A 17,180-nucleotide genomic window follows, 5' to 3' on the forward strand; every position below is an offset into this window, starting at 1 on the left:
ACCAGCACAGGGACAAAGATCAAGAAGTTGACAGCAACATGTTGGGAGCGGCGCTGCCCCGTGCTGAGGGGTGCGGTGGGTGAGACTCCACAAAGCGTGATTGGCACCATCTACCAAAACAAAAACATAGGTACACTGACCCAGTGACTTTACTCCTAGAACTTTATTCCACAGATAAATTTACAATATGCACAAAAAGCATGTACAACAATATTTGTGGCAACAATTTTTTGAGACAAGTTCTCTCTGTTGACCAGGCTGGTCTCAAAATACCTGGGGGCTCAAGGGTTCCTCTTGAGGAGCTGAGACCAAAAGTGCCTGTCACTGTGCCAGGATTAGGATGCAACATTTTAAAAATAAATAGTGAAGGATGGAGAACAGCTCCATCAATGGAGGACTGGTGAAGTGATTCACAGACTAGCTACACTACGGAGGAAAGAAAGGGGAGATGTCTGCCACCACCAACCGTTGTCAAAATGGAGTTGCTTGTGTCAAAAGCCCCTGTGAAACGGTAAATAAATACAATGAAATAAGCAAAGCTGGAAGGTTCTGAAGGAGAGGACGTGTCCAAGTCTGATAATAAGAACTGTCACAAGCGACTCTGCCGGAAACGAGACTTGCACACAGGCCACCGCCACCTCACACCAAAGCACGGGGCAAGGCCGACCTCCCACTCCATCTCAGCCTGATGTCACCCTTGCTACTGATCCTTGAAGTCAAGGACGATTATTCCAAAATATCTGATGTCCTCCTCATTTAGCCTCAAGACACTTCCGCTTGCCTCAGCCGTTTCAAATACACACGCAGGTGACTCTGACGGGCACGTCCCACTGCAAGGCTCTGCGCCTCCTAAATAAACTTCTTAACCTTTGGAGACTCTCTGTGTTATGCAGGCTGCCGCGGGTAATGTGTTCAGAAGCAAGCTGTGGGACACTGTGATCTGCCACCTCTGTGGGGACAAGTGGGGCGCTCGGCTGAGAAGTAACTTGCTTCTGGCCAGAGGAGAGAACGGGGAGACTGGGCTCTGGAATGGAAGGGTGTCTTCCTTTTTACCAGGTCCTTTTTGAATATTTCAACATGCACATGGATTACCCACTTAATTATGCATATATTTAAACCAAAATCCCCAACAGTGCTCTAGGGACTGAAGCTGATTTTCTGAACTTCAGCAGTTTCGCAGCTCCCTTGCTCTGTGCCCCAGGTGCCTCCTTTGCCTACCTGAGGGCAGGAGGCTGGGCCTGGCCTCTCAGCTCCCCTCTGCTCTAGGATCTGCCTGTGTGGCTGTCGCACAAGTAGTCTGTGATCCTGGAGAAAGGGCCCAGGCCTCTCCTTACCATGAGTCTTCTTTGAGCAAAGCTACATACTACTCCCCCCTTGGAGCTGGAGGAGCTGAAGGGCCAGCAGGGACAAAGCCGGAAGGTTGCAGGACTGGAACTTCCTCCTCTTCCACCCCCACCCCATCTCCCACTCATCCCTGGCCTGCCTGGGCACAGGGCATCTTGCAAGGGCTGTGTCCCCTGCAAGGACTGGGGTGGAGTTTAGTGGTAGAGCATCTGCCTAGCATGGGCCAAGCCCCGGGTTCAAGCCCAGCACTGCAGAAACAAATCACAAAACAAACGCAAACAAAAATCCGCCCTGGAAGGCTGCACTGTGGGTCACCTCTTCCTTCTCCCCCAGGGCTCATGTCTCACATGGACGCAGGACTCAGCTCTGGTGAAGGGCAGCCTTCCCAGACCGGGCAGGAAGTGGGACCCAACCCCTCTCCCGGAATCCCAGCAGGGCTCTGGCAGGGACAAGCCGGGCCAACGGTCCTCTTGCTCTGCAGGATTCAGGGTGGCCAGGGGGCGCGAGAGCATGTGCCTGGCCTTCCCACTGTCAGTGACAGCTCAACACCCCCTGGGCCACGGGCTGTCACTTGGCACTTTCTTATTATGGACGTGCTACTTGCACATACCAAACATGATTAGATGGCCACAGCCTGGCTGGCTCTGGTTAGAGGACGGTCCTCGCTTCCCCAAGTGCCTTCTAACCCTCCCCCGGCTCCAGGCCAGGCATCTGCCCTGTCCTGCTCCCGTGTCCCCTCTGCTTTGGAAACTGGAGACTTCTGGGCCACGGTCTCCTCTGGCCACAAGCCCCTTGTCTGAATTAGAGGTGACTTTAAGGTCAGTGCCTGCCATCTCAGGAGGCTAATGTGACACTTTTCCTGAGCACACTCACCCTGGTGAGATGGAAGGTCCCCTGGGAAGGCTGGGAGAAAGAAGTCAGCTGAAGTTTTCAGCAGCACACTGGGGTCCTTCTGCAAAGACGCCCGGCTTCCCTTTCCCTCGGGGGTTCTGGGTCTGTGAACTGGCCCAAGTCTAGGAGTTGACAGAGGGGTTGTGACTGTCTTTAAGACTCGAGTTGGACTTGCATGCACTGGACCTTGAACTCTGCTCTCCTACAGACCAGGTTGGAATTTAGTAGGCTCCAGGGATCTTCACCATCAACTCCCCAGCACCACAGGTCAGAGCCGGTTGCACTGTTCAGATGGTGGGTTTGACTCTGCTGTCCCTTATGGCAACCACACCCACCTGCCACTTGTCCCCTGCCGTCTCAGAATTCCAATTATTCCCATTGAGTTTAAGGTTCCCAATTCAGTGGCAGTGGGTTCTGCTCTCATTGCTGATCTACACACAAGGGCGACCTCTGAGCTCTTCGGGGGTACTCGGGCTCCCTCTCAAGTTACTTGCTGCTGTCTTAGTGAATGGCGCGTCCTCTGGGCCTTCTCGGGGTGGGCCAACAGACAGCAAACTTTCCCACCTCCCAAAGCCTTCGGACGCCTTTCACTGAAGCAGGTCTGGGGTTTCAGCTCCACTTAGAGTCAGGCACCAAGTTCCAGGGGACTCGTCAGGTGAACTGCAAGAGCCCTCTCCTGTCCCTGAAGCTCCATGCCCAGGAGGGCAACCTATGGGGTGCCAGTCTGCGCTGAGGTCTGTAGACGGTACACCTGCTCCCCTTCCTCCGGGGAAGGGATGGCCCTGGACACTTCCTGAGTGGGGGGAGGTCAGAGCCTGTGGGAATGGAAGCCCATGTGAGTTCCTGGAGGCCAGGGCTCTTGCTCACTGGAGTCTCCAAGAGCCACGGCCTCCCTCCCAGGGGTCTCCTGGGCTTTGTGGGCCCCTCCGCTCTCCTCTCATTTGGGATGCTGGGTTCCCTCCCCAGGCTGTGCCCAGTATTCCAGACCTTGCACATTTCCTAACCCAGAGCTACGCACACCTGGCGCCGTGTGCCTGGCGCCGTGTGATGGGCTGTTTCATGATCAGGTGCTGAGGGCTGATCTGCACCAGCCCAGAGAGGTAGAAGGTCTCCAGGGGAACAGGGTCACCATGGGGGATGCAGGACCAAACAGCACCTGGCCTGGACTTCTACCTTACACACTCAGGCTCTGGGGACGTTGGGAGCTGCTCGCTGTGTCCCTGGGTCTCACAGAATCAGTCAACCTGCACCCGGATCAATTAGCAGGGCTGCCTGGGGTCGGGAACTTCAGCTCCTGCTGCTTTGGGGCTGGAGGCACCTCAGGTAGAGAGGGAGACCCAGGATGCCTATCCCACCTCCACACAGGGCCACTGGGAGGCCTGTGGGGTGATGTGTGCAGCCGTGGGACAGTTCCCTTCACCACTCCACACTCTGTCCCAGCCCCGAGGAAAGACCATCACTGCCTCACTCGCCATCTCCGTGGGGAGAAGACTGATGTCCCAGTGGGTATGAAAATAAAGCGTGGGAAGCAGTCCAGGCAGGAGTGGATGAGCAAAGCGCGGTCTGTCCATGCACTGGAGTGTTACTTGGCCTCAGCCACAGTGTGGAGGAGCCTTGAAGGCCTCGTGGTGGGTGAGACAAGCCAGGCTCAGAGGAAAAGAATCCACGGTTCCACAGCCATCAAAGTCAGAGAGAAAGCTGGGTGGTGTGTGCCAGGGGCTGGGCGAGGGGTCACAGAGGGGGGGTGGGTTCCTGTGTAAGGGGGACAGTTTGGCTTGGGAAAGACGAGCACTGACCACACAACTAAGCAAAAGTACCAAATGCCTCTGCACCGCACGCTTGCAAACGGTTCAAATGGAGACTTGTACGCTGCGTCTGTTTACCACGGTGAAAAGGGAGAAGGCGGACCACTGAGGGTTCCACTGCAGCACAGGGGCTGCCCAGGAAGGTTGGATCCAAGGACCCAGTGCCCTGGCCAAGGGCGACTTCCAGCACCGTTGGCCTTGGCCTCTCCACAGCCCCAGCTGAGTTTTCAGACCCAGCCACATCCATTTCTATTCTCTCTGCCAGGAGCCCAGAGGGTGACTCACCTCATCTCCCGGCCACTGTGGAAACCCACCCAGCGAGAAGGAGGAGAGCCTGGTGCATCTGCTGTGTGCAGGACAGGTGCTGGGGGCACAGGGCCTCATGCCACAGCCAGCTTGGGAAGCACCCACCCCCACTCTCAGACCAGGTGGAGGGGCAAATGAGCCCACAGCCAGGATTTGGACACAGCAACAATGGCAAATGGGTCCCAGAAGCACCCGCTTCCTTCCCAAAGCAGCCCTTTCCCTTTCCAGGACACTTTTCTGGCTTTCAGACATTTTGAAATGTCCTCTTCTGTCGATGCCTTAGGAAACGCAATCAGAGGCGCTAACAGGTGCGCACCATCAGGGAGCAGGGGCTTGGTCCCCAGGGTATTCCCACTGGATGGCAGAGAGGGAGGCAGCTAATCTCTCTCCCATGGGGCAGCCCTTCAAATACCCGAAAACTGTCCCTGCCCCTCCCCAGGCTCCCTCCAGCCCATGCTGGCATTCCCAAGCCTTTCAACTCCTCTTCATATGCCACAGTTCTGGTTCTCATGCCATCTTGCTAATTAAGTCCCTGCCCTTGAAAAATATTTACCGTCCTGGAGAAGAATTAAGACTGAAAAACGGAATCAAACCCAAACAAACAAACAGAAAATAAGACTCTGTGATTTGCTATAAAATTCTGTGGTCCAGATTAGAAAGATGATAGCAGAGGCCCGGAGCGTGGGGAAGACCTCACGCCCCAGCCGTTCCAAGGATGCTTGGGGCAGGTTTGCCATCCACCTGGGCTTCCTCCCGCGGGGGCTGGTTCCAGAGGCCCTGAGCTGTTAGCCGGAGTCCCTCTGTGGCCTGGCAGCTGGGTGGAGAAGGCCCGCCCCCGCTTTGATTTTCCTTGATCTTTCTATCCTAGGGATGAAGGTGATCTATTTATAGTGTGAGGCTGGTGTAAGGGGTTGCTATAGCAACAGAGGGTGGCTGCAAACCCAGAACTGCTGTAGCTCCCAGCCCTACAGAAACTCCGATGCAGAGCCTCAGGAAGAACGTAGCCTTGGAGAGCCACGTGGTTCCCCCACTGGGATCCCCGCCTACTGTCTTCATTGGGTGCTGTGGACGGGATGAACTTGAGTCTTGCTCCTGAGGGAGTGGATCAGGGCTTGGGATGCTGGGCACTCGCAGACCGAAGAACCAGGGGACCCCTCAGGATGGATGCCAAATCTCAGTCCCCAGGTGATGAAAGACCCCTGTGTCTGTGCAGAGCTGGGTGACAGACAGAAGGGGCTGGTGTGCCGAGTGAAGCACAGGCAGGGAGCACAGGGAGTACAGACACAGACCCTGCCCGAGGACTAACCAGGGAGGCAGGACGCACGGCAGGTTCCGCATCCGCTGCTAAAGCTGCTCACGTGCATACCTACGCCAGCACCCAGCTCCAGTCCAATAGAAAGGCCCACGAGGGGACACAGATGACCCCAGGGGCATCCTGTCAGTGCCCCACCTGCAAACCCCAGTGTCTACGGCCGTCTGACAGGTGTACAGGTTGTGGTCTGTGCAGGTAGTGGGGCGTCCTACAGCCACAGGGTGAACTTCAACTCCACACATCCACGTGGCCACACTGCACGACACTCAAGTGAAGACGGATAAAGAGATGTCATATGAAGTTCAAAACCAGCCAGCGCTCATCTCGGGGGCAGAGGCAAGAAGGGTGGCTTCCAGGAAGCGTCTCTACTGCAGGAGGGCTGTGTCTGTATGCTGGACTGGTGCAAAGTCGCCACCAGGGGAAAGCATGATCCTGTGAGCTTACCCTTCAGTCAACTCTGCCTTATGAAATGTTTCAGGTTCTTAACTAAGTTTCACCAGCAAGAATGGGGGGGGGGTGGTACTGAAAGGTGTGGGGTTTGGGGGACAGGACCAGGCCCCACATGGCTGCTATGGGATCAGGGGTAGAACGGCCCAGCCCTGGTCATCAGGATGGGGAGGGGACGCTGAGGTGGCTGTGGAAGGTGAGGCTATCCCTGTCCAGGACTGGCACATGTGGGGATCCTGGCCCACAGAAACCATGCTGAGGATAGCAGTCTGCTCCTCTCCTGTAGCATCCGGTGGACACCCCTCCTTAGACTCACTGGCCACAGCGTCCAGAGGTCCACCCTAGGTCACAGTCACTCCCGTGGCCCCTTCCCTTCAACCTTGGTGACTCCAGGGCCAACGCTGGGGGTTATAGGCTAAGCCCCCAGGACACGGTGGGTGCTGCTCGTGTGACTGTGTGGGGGTGGGAGGTGACAGTGGCTCTCCCTGGCCAAGGGTCATCAAAGGGTGTCCCTACAGAAGAGAGGTCTGCTGGGGCTTGAACTCAGGACCGCCTGGAGATGGGCCCACACTCAGCTTTTCTTCCAGGGCTGCCCCATGTGACTGATATCTCCCTGGGGTCCCTGGGCCTCAGTTTCCCCATCTGTGAAAGGATCACACACACCCTGCACCGTCCACTTGACCTGCCTTGACAGACATCCTTTAAGCCCCACCACGTGACATTTGCATCCACGGTGACAACCCAACCCAGGCCAGCACTCAAGGTGCAGCCACATCCTGGCCCCAGCCTCCCCCGCCCACTGGCCTCCCTCTGTTCCCAGGTGACTCCCTCGAGCTCCCTGGTCCTCTGGGCCCAGCTGCTGGGTGGCCTCTTGCCTCTCACAGCTGTCTTCACAGGGACACATGCTCAGTCACACCAGCTCAGGAGGACCGAATGGCTGCAACCCTGCTCTCAGGATCGGAGGTGGAGGAGGAGTCCTGGGAGAAACCTGCTCCCGAGGTGAAGCCCGGGGGCCTCGGTGCCCCAGGACCCGCTGACCAGGCTCCTCCTGCAGAGCCACGTCCACCGTGTCCCTCCCCTGACCGATGGCAGTTTCTTAGGGCTCACCCTCTCTAGCTTACGTTCAAGGTTTTCCAAAGCCTGGCTCTGCCTTCTTTTTCTGGGCTTTTCTGTGACTGACCCCCAGCTGTCCACCAATCCAGCCTCCCCGGCAGGGTCCAGTGCCGATGCCTCTCCAGCCCCGCCCACGACCCACAGCACTGCCATCGGCCCTGTGGCTCGGGGCTTTCTCCGTAACTGTGATCCCTGGCTCCACCACCAGGTCCAGCAGCTCTGAGCCACGGGCCATCTGTCCTTCCCTGGGGCCTGACACACACAAAGGCACGTTCACCAGGCAGAAGAGCCAGCGACGCCTGGCCAAGCAGAGACGCGCGGTCACACCTCAGTCCCAGCTGCCCAGGAGCCCAGGCCACCCGGCCGTCTCGAGCTCCTCCCAGGAGCCCAGGCCTCCAGCTCGAGCCCCGGACTGAGGGTCTCCGCAGCCTGAAGCTGAGTGCCCCCTGGGTGCCCAGACCTCCTCGAGCCACGCCGCAGGTTCCCGTCCACGGAAGGGGCCGCAGCGATCCCCAGCCCGCAGGCTATCTCTGTACTAAGGCGTCTCTCCGCTTGTCTGCATTTTTTTAGTCTAAACATAGAATTACCAGAATTTTCTGAAAGCAATTCATTTGAATACACAAACACAGCCCAGGGGAACACGGAGCTGGACAAAGGCCCTGGGATGGCCTCGGAGACCCGTCCTCGTCCCAGACCGGGTGGCTCTGACCCTGTGCCTCAGCATCCTCAGTCTAAAGGAGCCACGCCCACACATGGGGAGAAACTCCACACCCCTGCCCGGGTGACACACATCCCCGGTCATTAAGTAGTTAAGCTAGAGGGGGTGAAGTTCTGAGTCAGGCTGTGTTGGTTAGGATAAAGTTCACAGAAAAATCCAAACTGAGAGTTGCTTAAGGAGGAAGGAGGTTCATTCCTGTTTCACATGAGGGATGCCTGACAGGCAGGCACCTGGGTCTACTACGTACTTCCCAGTGCTGATCCAGGCCCCTGTCTTTATTCTCCATTAATCTCAGCAGGGCTTCCCATCCTCAGGACTCACCATAGGGTTCAGGATGGCTGTGAGCGCTCCAGCCATCACATCTACATTCAAGACACGGGGAAGAGTAAAGAGACAAATGGGGACTCACCTCTTCCCTCTTTGAACAGATTTCTTATAAGTCTTAACAACATTTCCATTTATAGCTCACTGAACAGCTTAGTCACACAGCCCACTGAGCTGCAGGTATTGCTATAAAATAAGACCTGGGGCCCTGTGACGGAGGAAGACAAGAATACGGGTAATAACCAGGGCTCTGAGACCGCGTCCCACACTCCAGGAGTAAATGAGACGCCTGGACGAGGCTGCCCAATGCTTGTCTTGAGTTATGGGCTCACTGTAAAACTGAGGCGGCCACTGCTCAGGAGAGCCCAGGGAAGAGTAGGGACCAGACAGGGCAGAGGCCCGGAGGAGGCCCCAGGAAGGGTGTCCCCGGCACACACAGCCCCTTCCTTTAGCTGTCCTAAGCCAAGCGTGGAGCTGTCAGGGACCCCTCAGCCAGGAGACCCTGAAAGGCCACTCTCCAGAGCCTCCTGGGCTCCTGGGGTGCTGATGGGCAAGGGGATGAGGTCAACCCCAGTCTTAGAACCTCCAGAAGGGTGGCTTCGAGGGTCCTGCTGTCCCGCTTAGGAGGAAACCCCCTCGCGCCTGCAGGGGTGAGCCGGCCCTAGTGAGGCCGACTCTACAAAGACGCAAAGTGAGGACCCTCCTTGGGGGAGGCCCAAACTCTCTGGCCCAGGAAAAGTTAGGAGCCAGGGGAAGGCTGTGCCATGTGTCCCTTAACATTGCAGAGGGACACGGTGCTGAGCGGTGCAAATGCGGGGGGCCTGTGTCCCTGCTGTGCAAGACCCCACCGCGCCTCCAAGTTGCTCCAGCCCAGGCTGCCCGCCAGGAGCGCCTCTGGAACGGCTCTCAGGCCTCCTGCGTCCTCCTCGATGCCTGGCGGGCTCACTCCAGGGCGGCCTTGCCCACAGTGGCCACTTCCACTCTCCACGTCCAAACCAGACCCTGGACACGATCTCATTTTGGCCTCCTGCTTTGACTCCTATTTGCATTGTGCGTCTGATGATAGGTTTATGCAGGTGGGTCCATGCGGTCATGGCGCCCAAGCGCCTCCCGGAGCCCGAGCGTGCCCCGTGGAAGCATCTCCCCCCGGGGGAGACCCAGCGCTGAGATTCCAGGTCGGGTGAGCGGCCGCCAAGCAGAGCCAGGCTCTTCGCCCCTCCAGGGTGCAGGCGATGATCCCTGGGCTCTGCAGGGAGGCCATGAAGTGTCCACGACACTGTTCTCCTAGTGTTGCTGTCCCCACTGTGTCACTGACCCACCCCCAGCCGCTCGCTAGGAGCTGTGGCCTGCGGCGGAGTGCACTGGAGCGCTACCCGGGGACGGGAGGACAGCGGCCCTGTGCCTCTGACTGCCGACAGCCACACTCCGTGCTGGGGCCCGCAGCGGGTGGAGGAGGACGTGAGGCAAACCCTGCCAGGAACAGACGGCCTTTCACCCTGGTCCTCAGGCCCCGACAGATGGTCACCTTTAGAGAAAGGGAATTGATCTCATCTTGGCAGAGAAACGCTTCCCAGAGGGAAGTCGGTCACGGAGAAGCCAGAGAGGCAGGAGGCCCAGGAGAGTCCAGGACGTGAGAGCTCGGGGCCACCGGCCTTTCCTGTGGGCCTCCTTGCCGGGAGGCTTGTCCTCCCAGGGAAGGCCGACTCCCTGCCCAGCAGAGGGGAGAACACCTGGAGACTCGAGGTGGTGAGGCCCATGGGAGCAGCGCCTGGCACTGAGGGTGTTTCCTGTAATTTCCGTGGTTCTTGTTCTGGCATCTGGCCTGACGCTGCCGGGGAAGGCTGCCGCTCCCTCCCAGGTTAGCCACGGTTCTTTTTGTTTTGGGGTACTGGGGACTGAACCCAGGGGTGCTTTACTACTGAACTGCATTCTCAGTCCTTTAATTTTTTTTTTTTTTTTTTTGAGACAGGATCTCCCTAAGTTGCTTAGGGTCTTGCTAAGTTGATGAGCTAGCCTCAAATTTTGACACTCCTGTCTCAGCCTCCAGAGTTGTGGGGATCACAGGCCTGTGCCACTGCCCTGGCCAGGGCTAGCAGGTCCTTGGGCACAGCAGAGGGCCCACCTGGAGCCACCTGTCACATGCAAACTGACCAACCTGGCGACCCTGCTCTGCACCACACTCTATCCAGCCCTGGACTCCAGGCGGCCACATCCCCAGTGCTAGTCCCCCAAAGGCAAGGACCAGACACTAGACAGCCCCACGCCCAGATCCCCGAGATGCCACACGCGCCAGTCCTGGCCTGCCTCACCATCTCCCCCATGGAAACCACAGGGAAGGCTCCGCCCACCCTCTCCCTTGCACCTTCTGTCTCCTGACAGGCCCTGGAGCTTCCCGGTGTGGCCTCCACCCCTCCATGGCACAGATAATACCCCTCCTCTTAGGGACAGTGAGTGACAAACTCTCAGTGGCATCTGCCTCCTGACTGCTGGCCTCACCCCACCCGAGTCGTGAGTCTACACTGCAATAACGTCTCCCGTGGTCTAATGCCGGGCAGTCCCTTTGGCTCTGCCGCGTCTTGGCGCACACCGCAACGTTCCCCTAACTATTCACTCAGCAAGTGGCCCACAGACATGCTCCAAGGGAAGCAGACCCTGAACTTGGAATGTTCTGGGAATTCTGGGAATTTCTCAGGAACCCTTGCTGTCTGCTGCCACGGAAGCCCTTCTGCAGGCCTCTCTTTCCTGGTCCTGCGTACAGGGCCCCTGGAAGGACAACCAACTCGGGTCCCTCGCAGTCCAGACTCCGGAGTCCACAGCCAGCGGGGTGGGACTCTGCTGGTCTCCAGCAAACCTGAAAGTTTCTGGAAAGAAGGAACTGGAGATTGCTTGGATGGTAGACAGGAGGGCTCTGCAGAGGTCCCGTTATGTGGAGAGCCTTGGTAGTTTTGTTGTTCATCTAGCAAGTCATTAGACTCAGCTGATTAGTGTTATCTCTGCCAGACCAAAGTGGGGCCCAGCCAGGCGTCCCAGTCACCTGACTCACCACCTTGCCCTGCGGGATCCACCTGGAACCCTTGGGCCACTTCCTGCTGCAGCCCCAGTGTCCACTCCAATGCACAACCAGTGGTCACCTGTCCACCCTACCTGTCCTGTGGGGCACAGTCACACGGGTTCCCTCAGGCCCAGCAGAGCACCTGGCTAAGGGCTGGGAAGGGAGACGCTCCCTCCCAGGCTGCACCCTGGGCTACCACTCCCATCGCGAGATATGAGCCAGGAGGGCAGTGGCACCCAGGCTGAGGCGTGGGGCCAAGAATACACCATGGCACAAGAATCATGCCGGCCCGGGAAACACTCACTGTTGATTTGTTCTGGAGAGTATCTAGGCTTTGCATATTTTTTGTTCTCAATCATTAGAAGACAGATTATTACCGCAGGAGAGAATCCATCTTGCTCTAAATGTGCCAGGCTGTTGGTGCACGGAGGAGCTGGGAGCTCAGGAGATCATCTCGATACCAAGCCTCCCTGGGCCCACAGGCCTCCCCTGAGCCAGGTCTCGCCTTGGAGGGCATGGGCCACAGGAGCAGGGGCTGCCTGATGCCCGGCAGATGTCCAGCCCCAGCCTGGGGCACCGAGCCATGGGACACTTCTCCATTATTATCCAGAGTCACTGTTACTTAAATTCATCTCCTTTCCAGAAGCTTCTTTCTGCCTCGTTCCTCTGTTCATTCCACCAGGCTCTGCAGTTCTGTCCTGGTATTTCCGACACCCTCGGACCTCTGCGCTGGCAGCACTGTTTGTCCAGCGTTGAGATTCTCCACTCAGAACTCGGCCTTCGGGGAAAGTGGCTCCCGGAAGGCACTCTGCCCTCAGGAAGCCCGAGCACCCCCTGCCTGGCCCTTGTCACACAGCCTGCTCCTGGCTGCCAGTCTACCCCTGGCTGCCAATCTGTCCCCGGTTCATGGTGCCGTGGGCAGGACAATGACTTTGGGAACTGGGGTGGGACAGAGCGGGGGGAGGACCAGCTGACCCTTGGCTCCTCCAGCCCTACCTGACCCTCAAGGCCACTTTGTTCTAAGCCAAGCAGGCCACAGAGTCACCCCAGGAAACACTCTGAGTGACTCTGCTGAAGGCCAGAACCTGTTAGGTGACGGCCCCCTGACTCACCCAGTGACTCTGAGGACAGTCCTGGGGAGAAGTGAACTGAGTGGTGCAGGGCTGATTATAATGAGCTTCCAGCCGGGCTCCCGCAGAGTGGACGGGAGGAGGCGGGATGCCCCTAAATTTGCTGACGCTCACCCCTGGTCACAGACAGCTGTCCACTGCCCAGCCATGACCAGCAGCCCTGAAGACCCAGCCTTACATTAGGATACCGCCTCACTCCAGGTCCTTTGTGTGAACACAAATTTAGCAGGAAGAATGGTTGTCGGGTCTGGGTGCTTGTGGTGGAGCCCCGCCTCCTGCCTGTGGGGAAGCCGCAGGGCAAGTGGGGCCACACGGGGGCGCGTGGGCTTAGACCCAGCTCTGTCCCCTCTCCATGGGGGCCTTGGTCAAAGACCCTTCTCCAGCCCCCCAGGGACTTCACCTCATGCAGTACAAGCCAGAGTCCTCCAAAGCGGCCACTGCCCGGCCCTCCCACCTCACGCTCCACGGAGTGCTCAGCTGTCTCCCGCTGTCCAGTCACACAGTCTCCCCCCAACACCGGAGAGTCCTCTCTCCCCAGGGCCCGGGTCTCTCTGCCTGTCAAAGGCGCTGACCATGAGCATCCACGTGTCCTGCTCCTGTGCCTTCCCTGCCCGGCAAGTACACTCTACCCCTCGTCCTGCCTCCTTGGTGTCACGGCCATTGGACCTCACAAGGAAACCAGTCTGCCTGTCAGAACCAGCCGGACACAAGGACAAACGCTCCATGGTCCACTCCTGAGGTCCCCAGTGTCCACAGAGACAGGGAGTAGAATGGGGTGGCCAGGGGGGTAGGTGTCCTTTCCTGGGTGTAGAGTCCAGCTGTGGAGGAGGGACAAGCCCTGGAGACAGAGGTGCCCAGTGTGAGTACTGGACGCTGCGGAGCTGTGAGCCCAGATGTGATCCCAGCAGGCATGCTGTTGTCTATACGTCCCCAGAACAAAACAGCAGCCCTGCCCCACTCAGGATCCTCCGTGGCCAGCTGCTGCACCCAGTGCTGGAAGTGTGGCTGGGACCGAGTGGACGCTGGTGGGACTGGCACGATATTGGCCACGGTTGTGCCTGAAGTTGGGTGCCCTTGAACTGTTCTCCCCACTCCTATGTTTGAAAACACTATTACAGAGAATTCAAAATGAGATATTTCGAGGTAGATCCAAGGTAGAACACTGATGGGCTTCAAGAGGTCCTTACAAGGACATGCCACACAGGGCTCATAGAGGGGAGAGGATGGTTGTAAAAGCCAAGGGGGTCGGGCGTCAGGGTCTGCAGCCTCACTCAGAACCCCAAAGAACAAGGGGGCAACGCCCATTCATTTTTTCCCCTTTTTGTGGTGCTGGGGATTGAACCCAGGGCTTTGTGCATGCAAGGCAAGCATGCAACCCATTGAGCCATAGCCCCAGCCCTGAAACACTGCCCATTCTTGATGCTGCCTTTGCGTCCTGCCTCTGGTGCCCACCCTCAGAGAGCCCTCAGAAGGCCGCAGGAGTTTCTATTTTTAACCACAGTGGTAGAAACGCTGCTGTGGTCAGTTGACTTCACTGGATCAGCATAATCTGGCCCCAATCTTCCACCTTGTGATTTCTGTTATCATTGCCACAGACTCTGGTCAGCACAGTCCAAATCTCTCTCTACCAAGGAGGCGACAGGCAGGCTGAACTGGAAGCTGTCCCTTGTCCATCTTGGGGTCCTGGAGATGGGAGGCAGAGCGTCTCCTCTGGCTGCAGCCATCCCTGCCCAGCTTCGCAGCAGGACTGGGCTCCAGGCAGCTGGGAGGAGAAAGGAGCACCAGTGTGGGGTGCAGGTGTGCTCTGCGAGTGTGGGTGTGTGTGCAGGTACCACATGTATGTAGCAAAGATGTGCCCCTCGACTGGAGCAATGACAGGAAAGCCACCAGATGACACAAAGTGCTCTGAACCCCAAGGGAGTGGCTCCACCCTGCAGGGACCAGAGAGACAGCAGTCCCTGAAGATGGCAGAGCTGTAGGGGGTGTAGGGGGCTGCACACACTTCCCAAGTGGGTCTCGTCCTGGGGAATTGGAAGATGCTTGGAAGACAGGCATTTTCACCGGCCCTCACGGCAGCTGTCCTGAGGTCCCCAATGCTCCTCCATGGCAATAACTGGCAGGAGAGGGAGCTGCTGGGGGGGGTTTAAAACCCAAAACCCTGAAGCAGTGCTTGCTGGAGACTCGGGGACAGCCCCGGTGTGGAGCGTCCTCAAGTCACTGCAAGGCGGCCATTTCCTACGGAGAACTCGGGATGCTGGGGACCAGGGTTCCAGCTCCAGAGGAACATTTCTGGCAGACAAGGTCCCTGGCCTTGGAAGCAGAAGGCCTCAGTCAAGGGAACCTGGATGGCTGCATGGAGGGACCCCTCACCTGGGCCCAAGCGTGGCAGAGCTGGGAGGGAAGCTGGTGGGCACTCCAGGCTGCTCTCCGCACACCTCACACCCACACCCAGCGCTGCAGAGCAGCGGGCACATCTGCCGCCCACCTCTCGGCTGCTCTCACCGTGACTCCAACAAGCCAAGGACAGACTTAGGATGAACCGACATGCCCGGCTCCCGCCCCTGCGTGGCCCTGCCCGAGCAGGGACACTGGTTTCCCACTTGCTCCTTAAATCCCAGAGTAGGCTCCAGGGGCGGGGATTCCCGACCCTGTGGTCAGAGCCACATTTGCATGTAAGCACTTTTGAAACTCAGGAAGATGCAAATATGATTTTTGACCTCAGACGCGCAGGAGACAGGATGACAGCCAGGTCTTAAACACCAGGGAGAAACCACTGTTGGGCACAGGAGGCTTCTAATAAGGGGCCCGCCTGCCTGTCTCCACTAAGAAGCCAGATTTTTAGTTCAACGGTAGGTTCAGCCTGAATTCTAGAGCGAATGAGTGTTTGTTCAGTTCTTTATTCTCTAAAACCAGAGTCTTCTTGTTAGACCAAATCGCCAGTTCCCCGTCTCCCTTGGGGGCCAGCAGGCAGGCCTGACCCTCTAGACTCACCCTCCTGCTCACTCAGAGAGATGCTGTTCTTTTGTGGGTTTTCTCCTTCGCAAGACTGGAAACGCTCTGAATTCAACAGTGCCGTCTTCCCTGCTGGCTTTTCCCAGATCACGCCCCAGGCTGCCTGAGGAGCACTGCTGATTCGGGTGTGGCAAGGGGTGTGGGCATATCACCTTTTTCCCTTTCTTACTATCCTTGTTCTCGCTTCCTGCTCAGATGTTTTGCCAAAGTCATCTTTGCACTAGGCACGTGACAAGTTTGGGGCTGCTTGCTACGTCACATTCCACACAGGGACTCAGTGGGGCATCCCCTCACCGTTCCCCACCTTTCCTCGCCCATGGGGCTGTGTCTGGCCCGCTCTGCTGTGACCGAGCCTAGCCCCCTGCCAGAGCAGGGACCCTGCTTCTCCACCTCACCGTGGGGCCCCTCAGGTGCACCTCTGGCCATCCCTGAATCGACACCTGCAGTGGGCTACCTCTGATCCTTCAAAAATGACATGTACCATCTACATGGGCCCCTGTGAAACCAAGAGAGCTTTGGAGTCCGCCTGCCGGGCTCATGGCTTGGGGACACCACCCTCTCCACTTCTGCTGCCCAGAAATACTGCATCCTGGAGCCTTCCCCATCCACCCCAGCCACGCTGGTTCTCAGCCCGGAACCTGCCGAGGCAAGGCCCCCAAGCCAAAGAACACAGAGCAATATTCTCCCCCGGGCCACAGATTAGGCAGGCATTTTCTGTCCCACCCTGACCCTCAATCCACCAGATCACTCAGCCACGGGACCAGGGGGTGGGTGGGACCCCTAGTTCCCGACCTCCAAGGACAGTTTTCCCAAAGCCGAACGTTTCATGTTTAATGGTTGAAACTAACAGTTCCCCTCCACCCTCACGCTTTCCCAAGCAACCATTTCCCTCTCCAAGAGTGACAAACCAGTTACTCCCTGAACCTCATTCGCCCAGGTGGAGCCGGAGGAAGAGTGGCGCTAGGCTGCCCAGGGCAGGACCCTCGGTGAGGAGTCGCGTCTCACCCCAGCTACTGCCCCACGGTTACTCCAGGAGCAAGGGGAGCAGCTGGCCACGGCCAGTGCCCTGGATATGCACACAGGCCACACACTCCCCAGGGCTCCCCCACCCCCCCGCAGAGACCATCAGAGAAGCAGGGAAAGGACAGGGTCCTACCGAAAAGGCCATGGGGCTCCGACTGGCGCCTCTGGGTGCTTCGGTTTTGGTCCTTCGGTTTCTTGTTGCCCCTGAGACTTCCAAAGCGCTTCATGGGGAGCTGTGGCCACAGGCACGGCAACAGGTGAACATACCAGGGTCTTCAGAACCTGTGGCAGCCCAGGTGGCAGGTCACCCGGAGGGGCACAGCATCAGTCAGCAGGTGAAGGACGCCGGCAGCCTCTGCTCACTGCTGCTGCGCGAGGCAGCCCGTGCCCAGCCACAGCTGTGGGTCCATGCGTCCTCACAGGGGGCCTCCAGATAACGTGGGAGGGGACCCACTCTCAGGGCCAGCCGCTCGGCTGCTCACAGGGTGATCCCGCTGCGGTTCTTGCCCACGTCCCTGAAGCTCCGAGCTCAGCAGTCCTGTCAGGGCTGCACCTCGGCCGCAGCAGCTGGGTGTCAGTCTTGCTGTCTGTCCTTAAGTAGGCAAGAAGCCGCCGGAGGCACAAACAGTACTTCACAGGGGATTTGTTTGTGTAGTTAAGGTCAGAAGCTCACTGACACGCGCCAGGGTTTTTTTTTTTTTTT

At 58.0% G+C, this 17,180-nt stretch overlaps 1 protein-coding gene across 7 annotated transcripts in view; it reads right to left on the reverse strand.

Moving 5' to 3' along the window:
* Nucleotides 1-17,180, reverse strand: part of Prkag2 (protein kinase AMP-activated non-catalytic subunit gamma 2) — a 258,824-nt gene that overhangs the window by 129,583 nt on the left and 112,061 nt on the right. The window contains exon 1 of one of the 7 annotated variants that reach the window (XM_078040861.1): nucleotides 16,611-17,135. The exons of 5 other annotated variants lie outside the window; for them this stretch is intronic. In XM_078040861.1, the coding sequence (XP_077896987.1) occupies nucleotides 16,611-16,704 (94 nt within the window). In that variant the 5' untranslated portion in view covers nucleotides 16,705-17,135. Of the gene's footprint in view, nucleotides 1-16,610; nucleotides 17,136-17,180 lie in introns of those variants that run through there. One more of the 7 variants, XM_040291240.2, reaches the window with a different exon arrangement.

This window comes from Ictidomys tridecemlineatus, chromosome 2, assembly GCF_052094955.1.
Source record: "Ictidomys tridecemlineatus isolate mIctTri1 chromosome 2, mIctTri1.hap1, whole genome shotgun sequence".
NCBI classification, from domain to species: Eukaryota; Metazoa; Chordata; class Mammalia; order Rodentia; family Sciuridae; genus Ictidomys; species Ictidomys tridecemlineatus.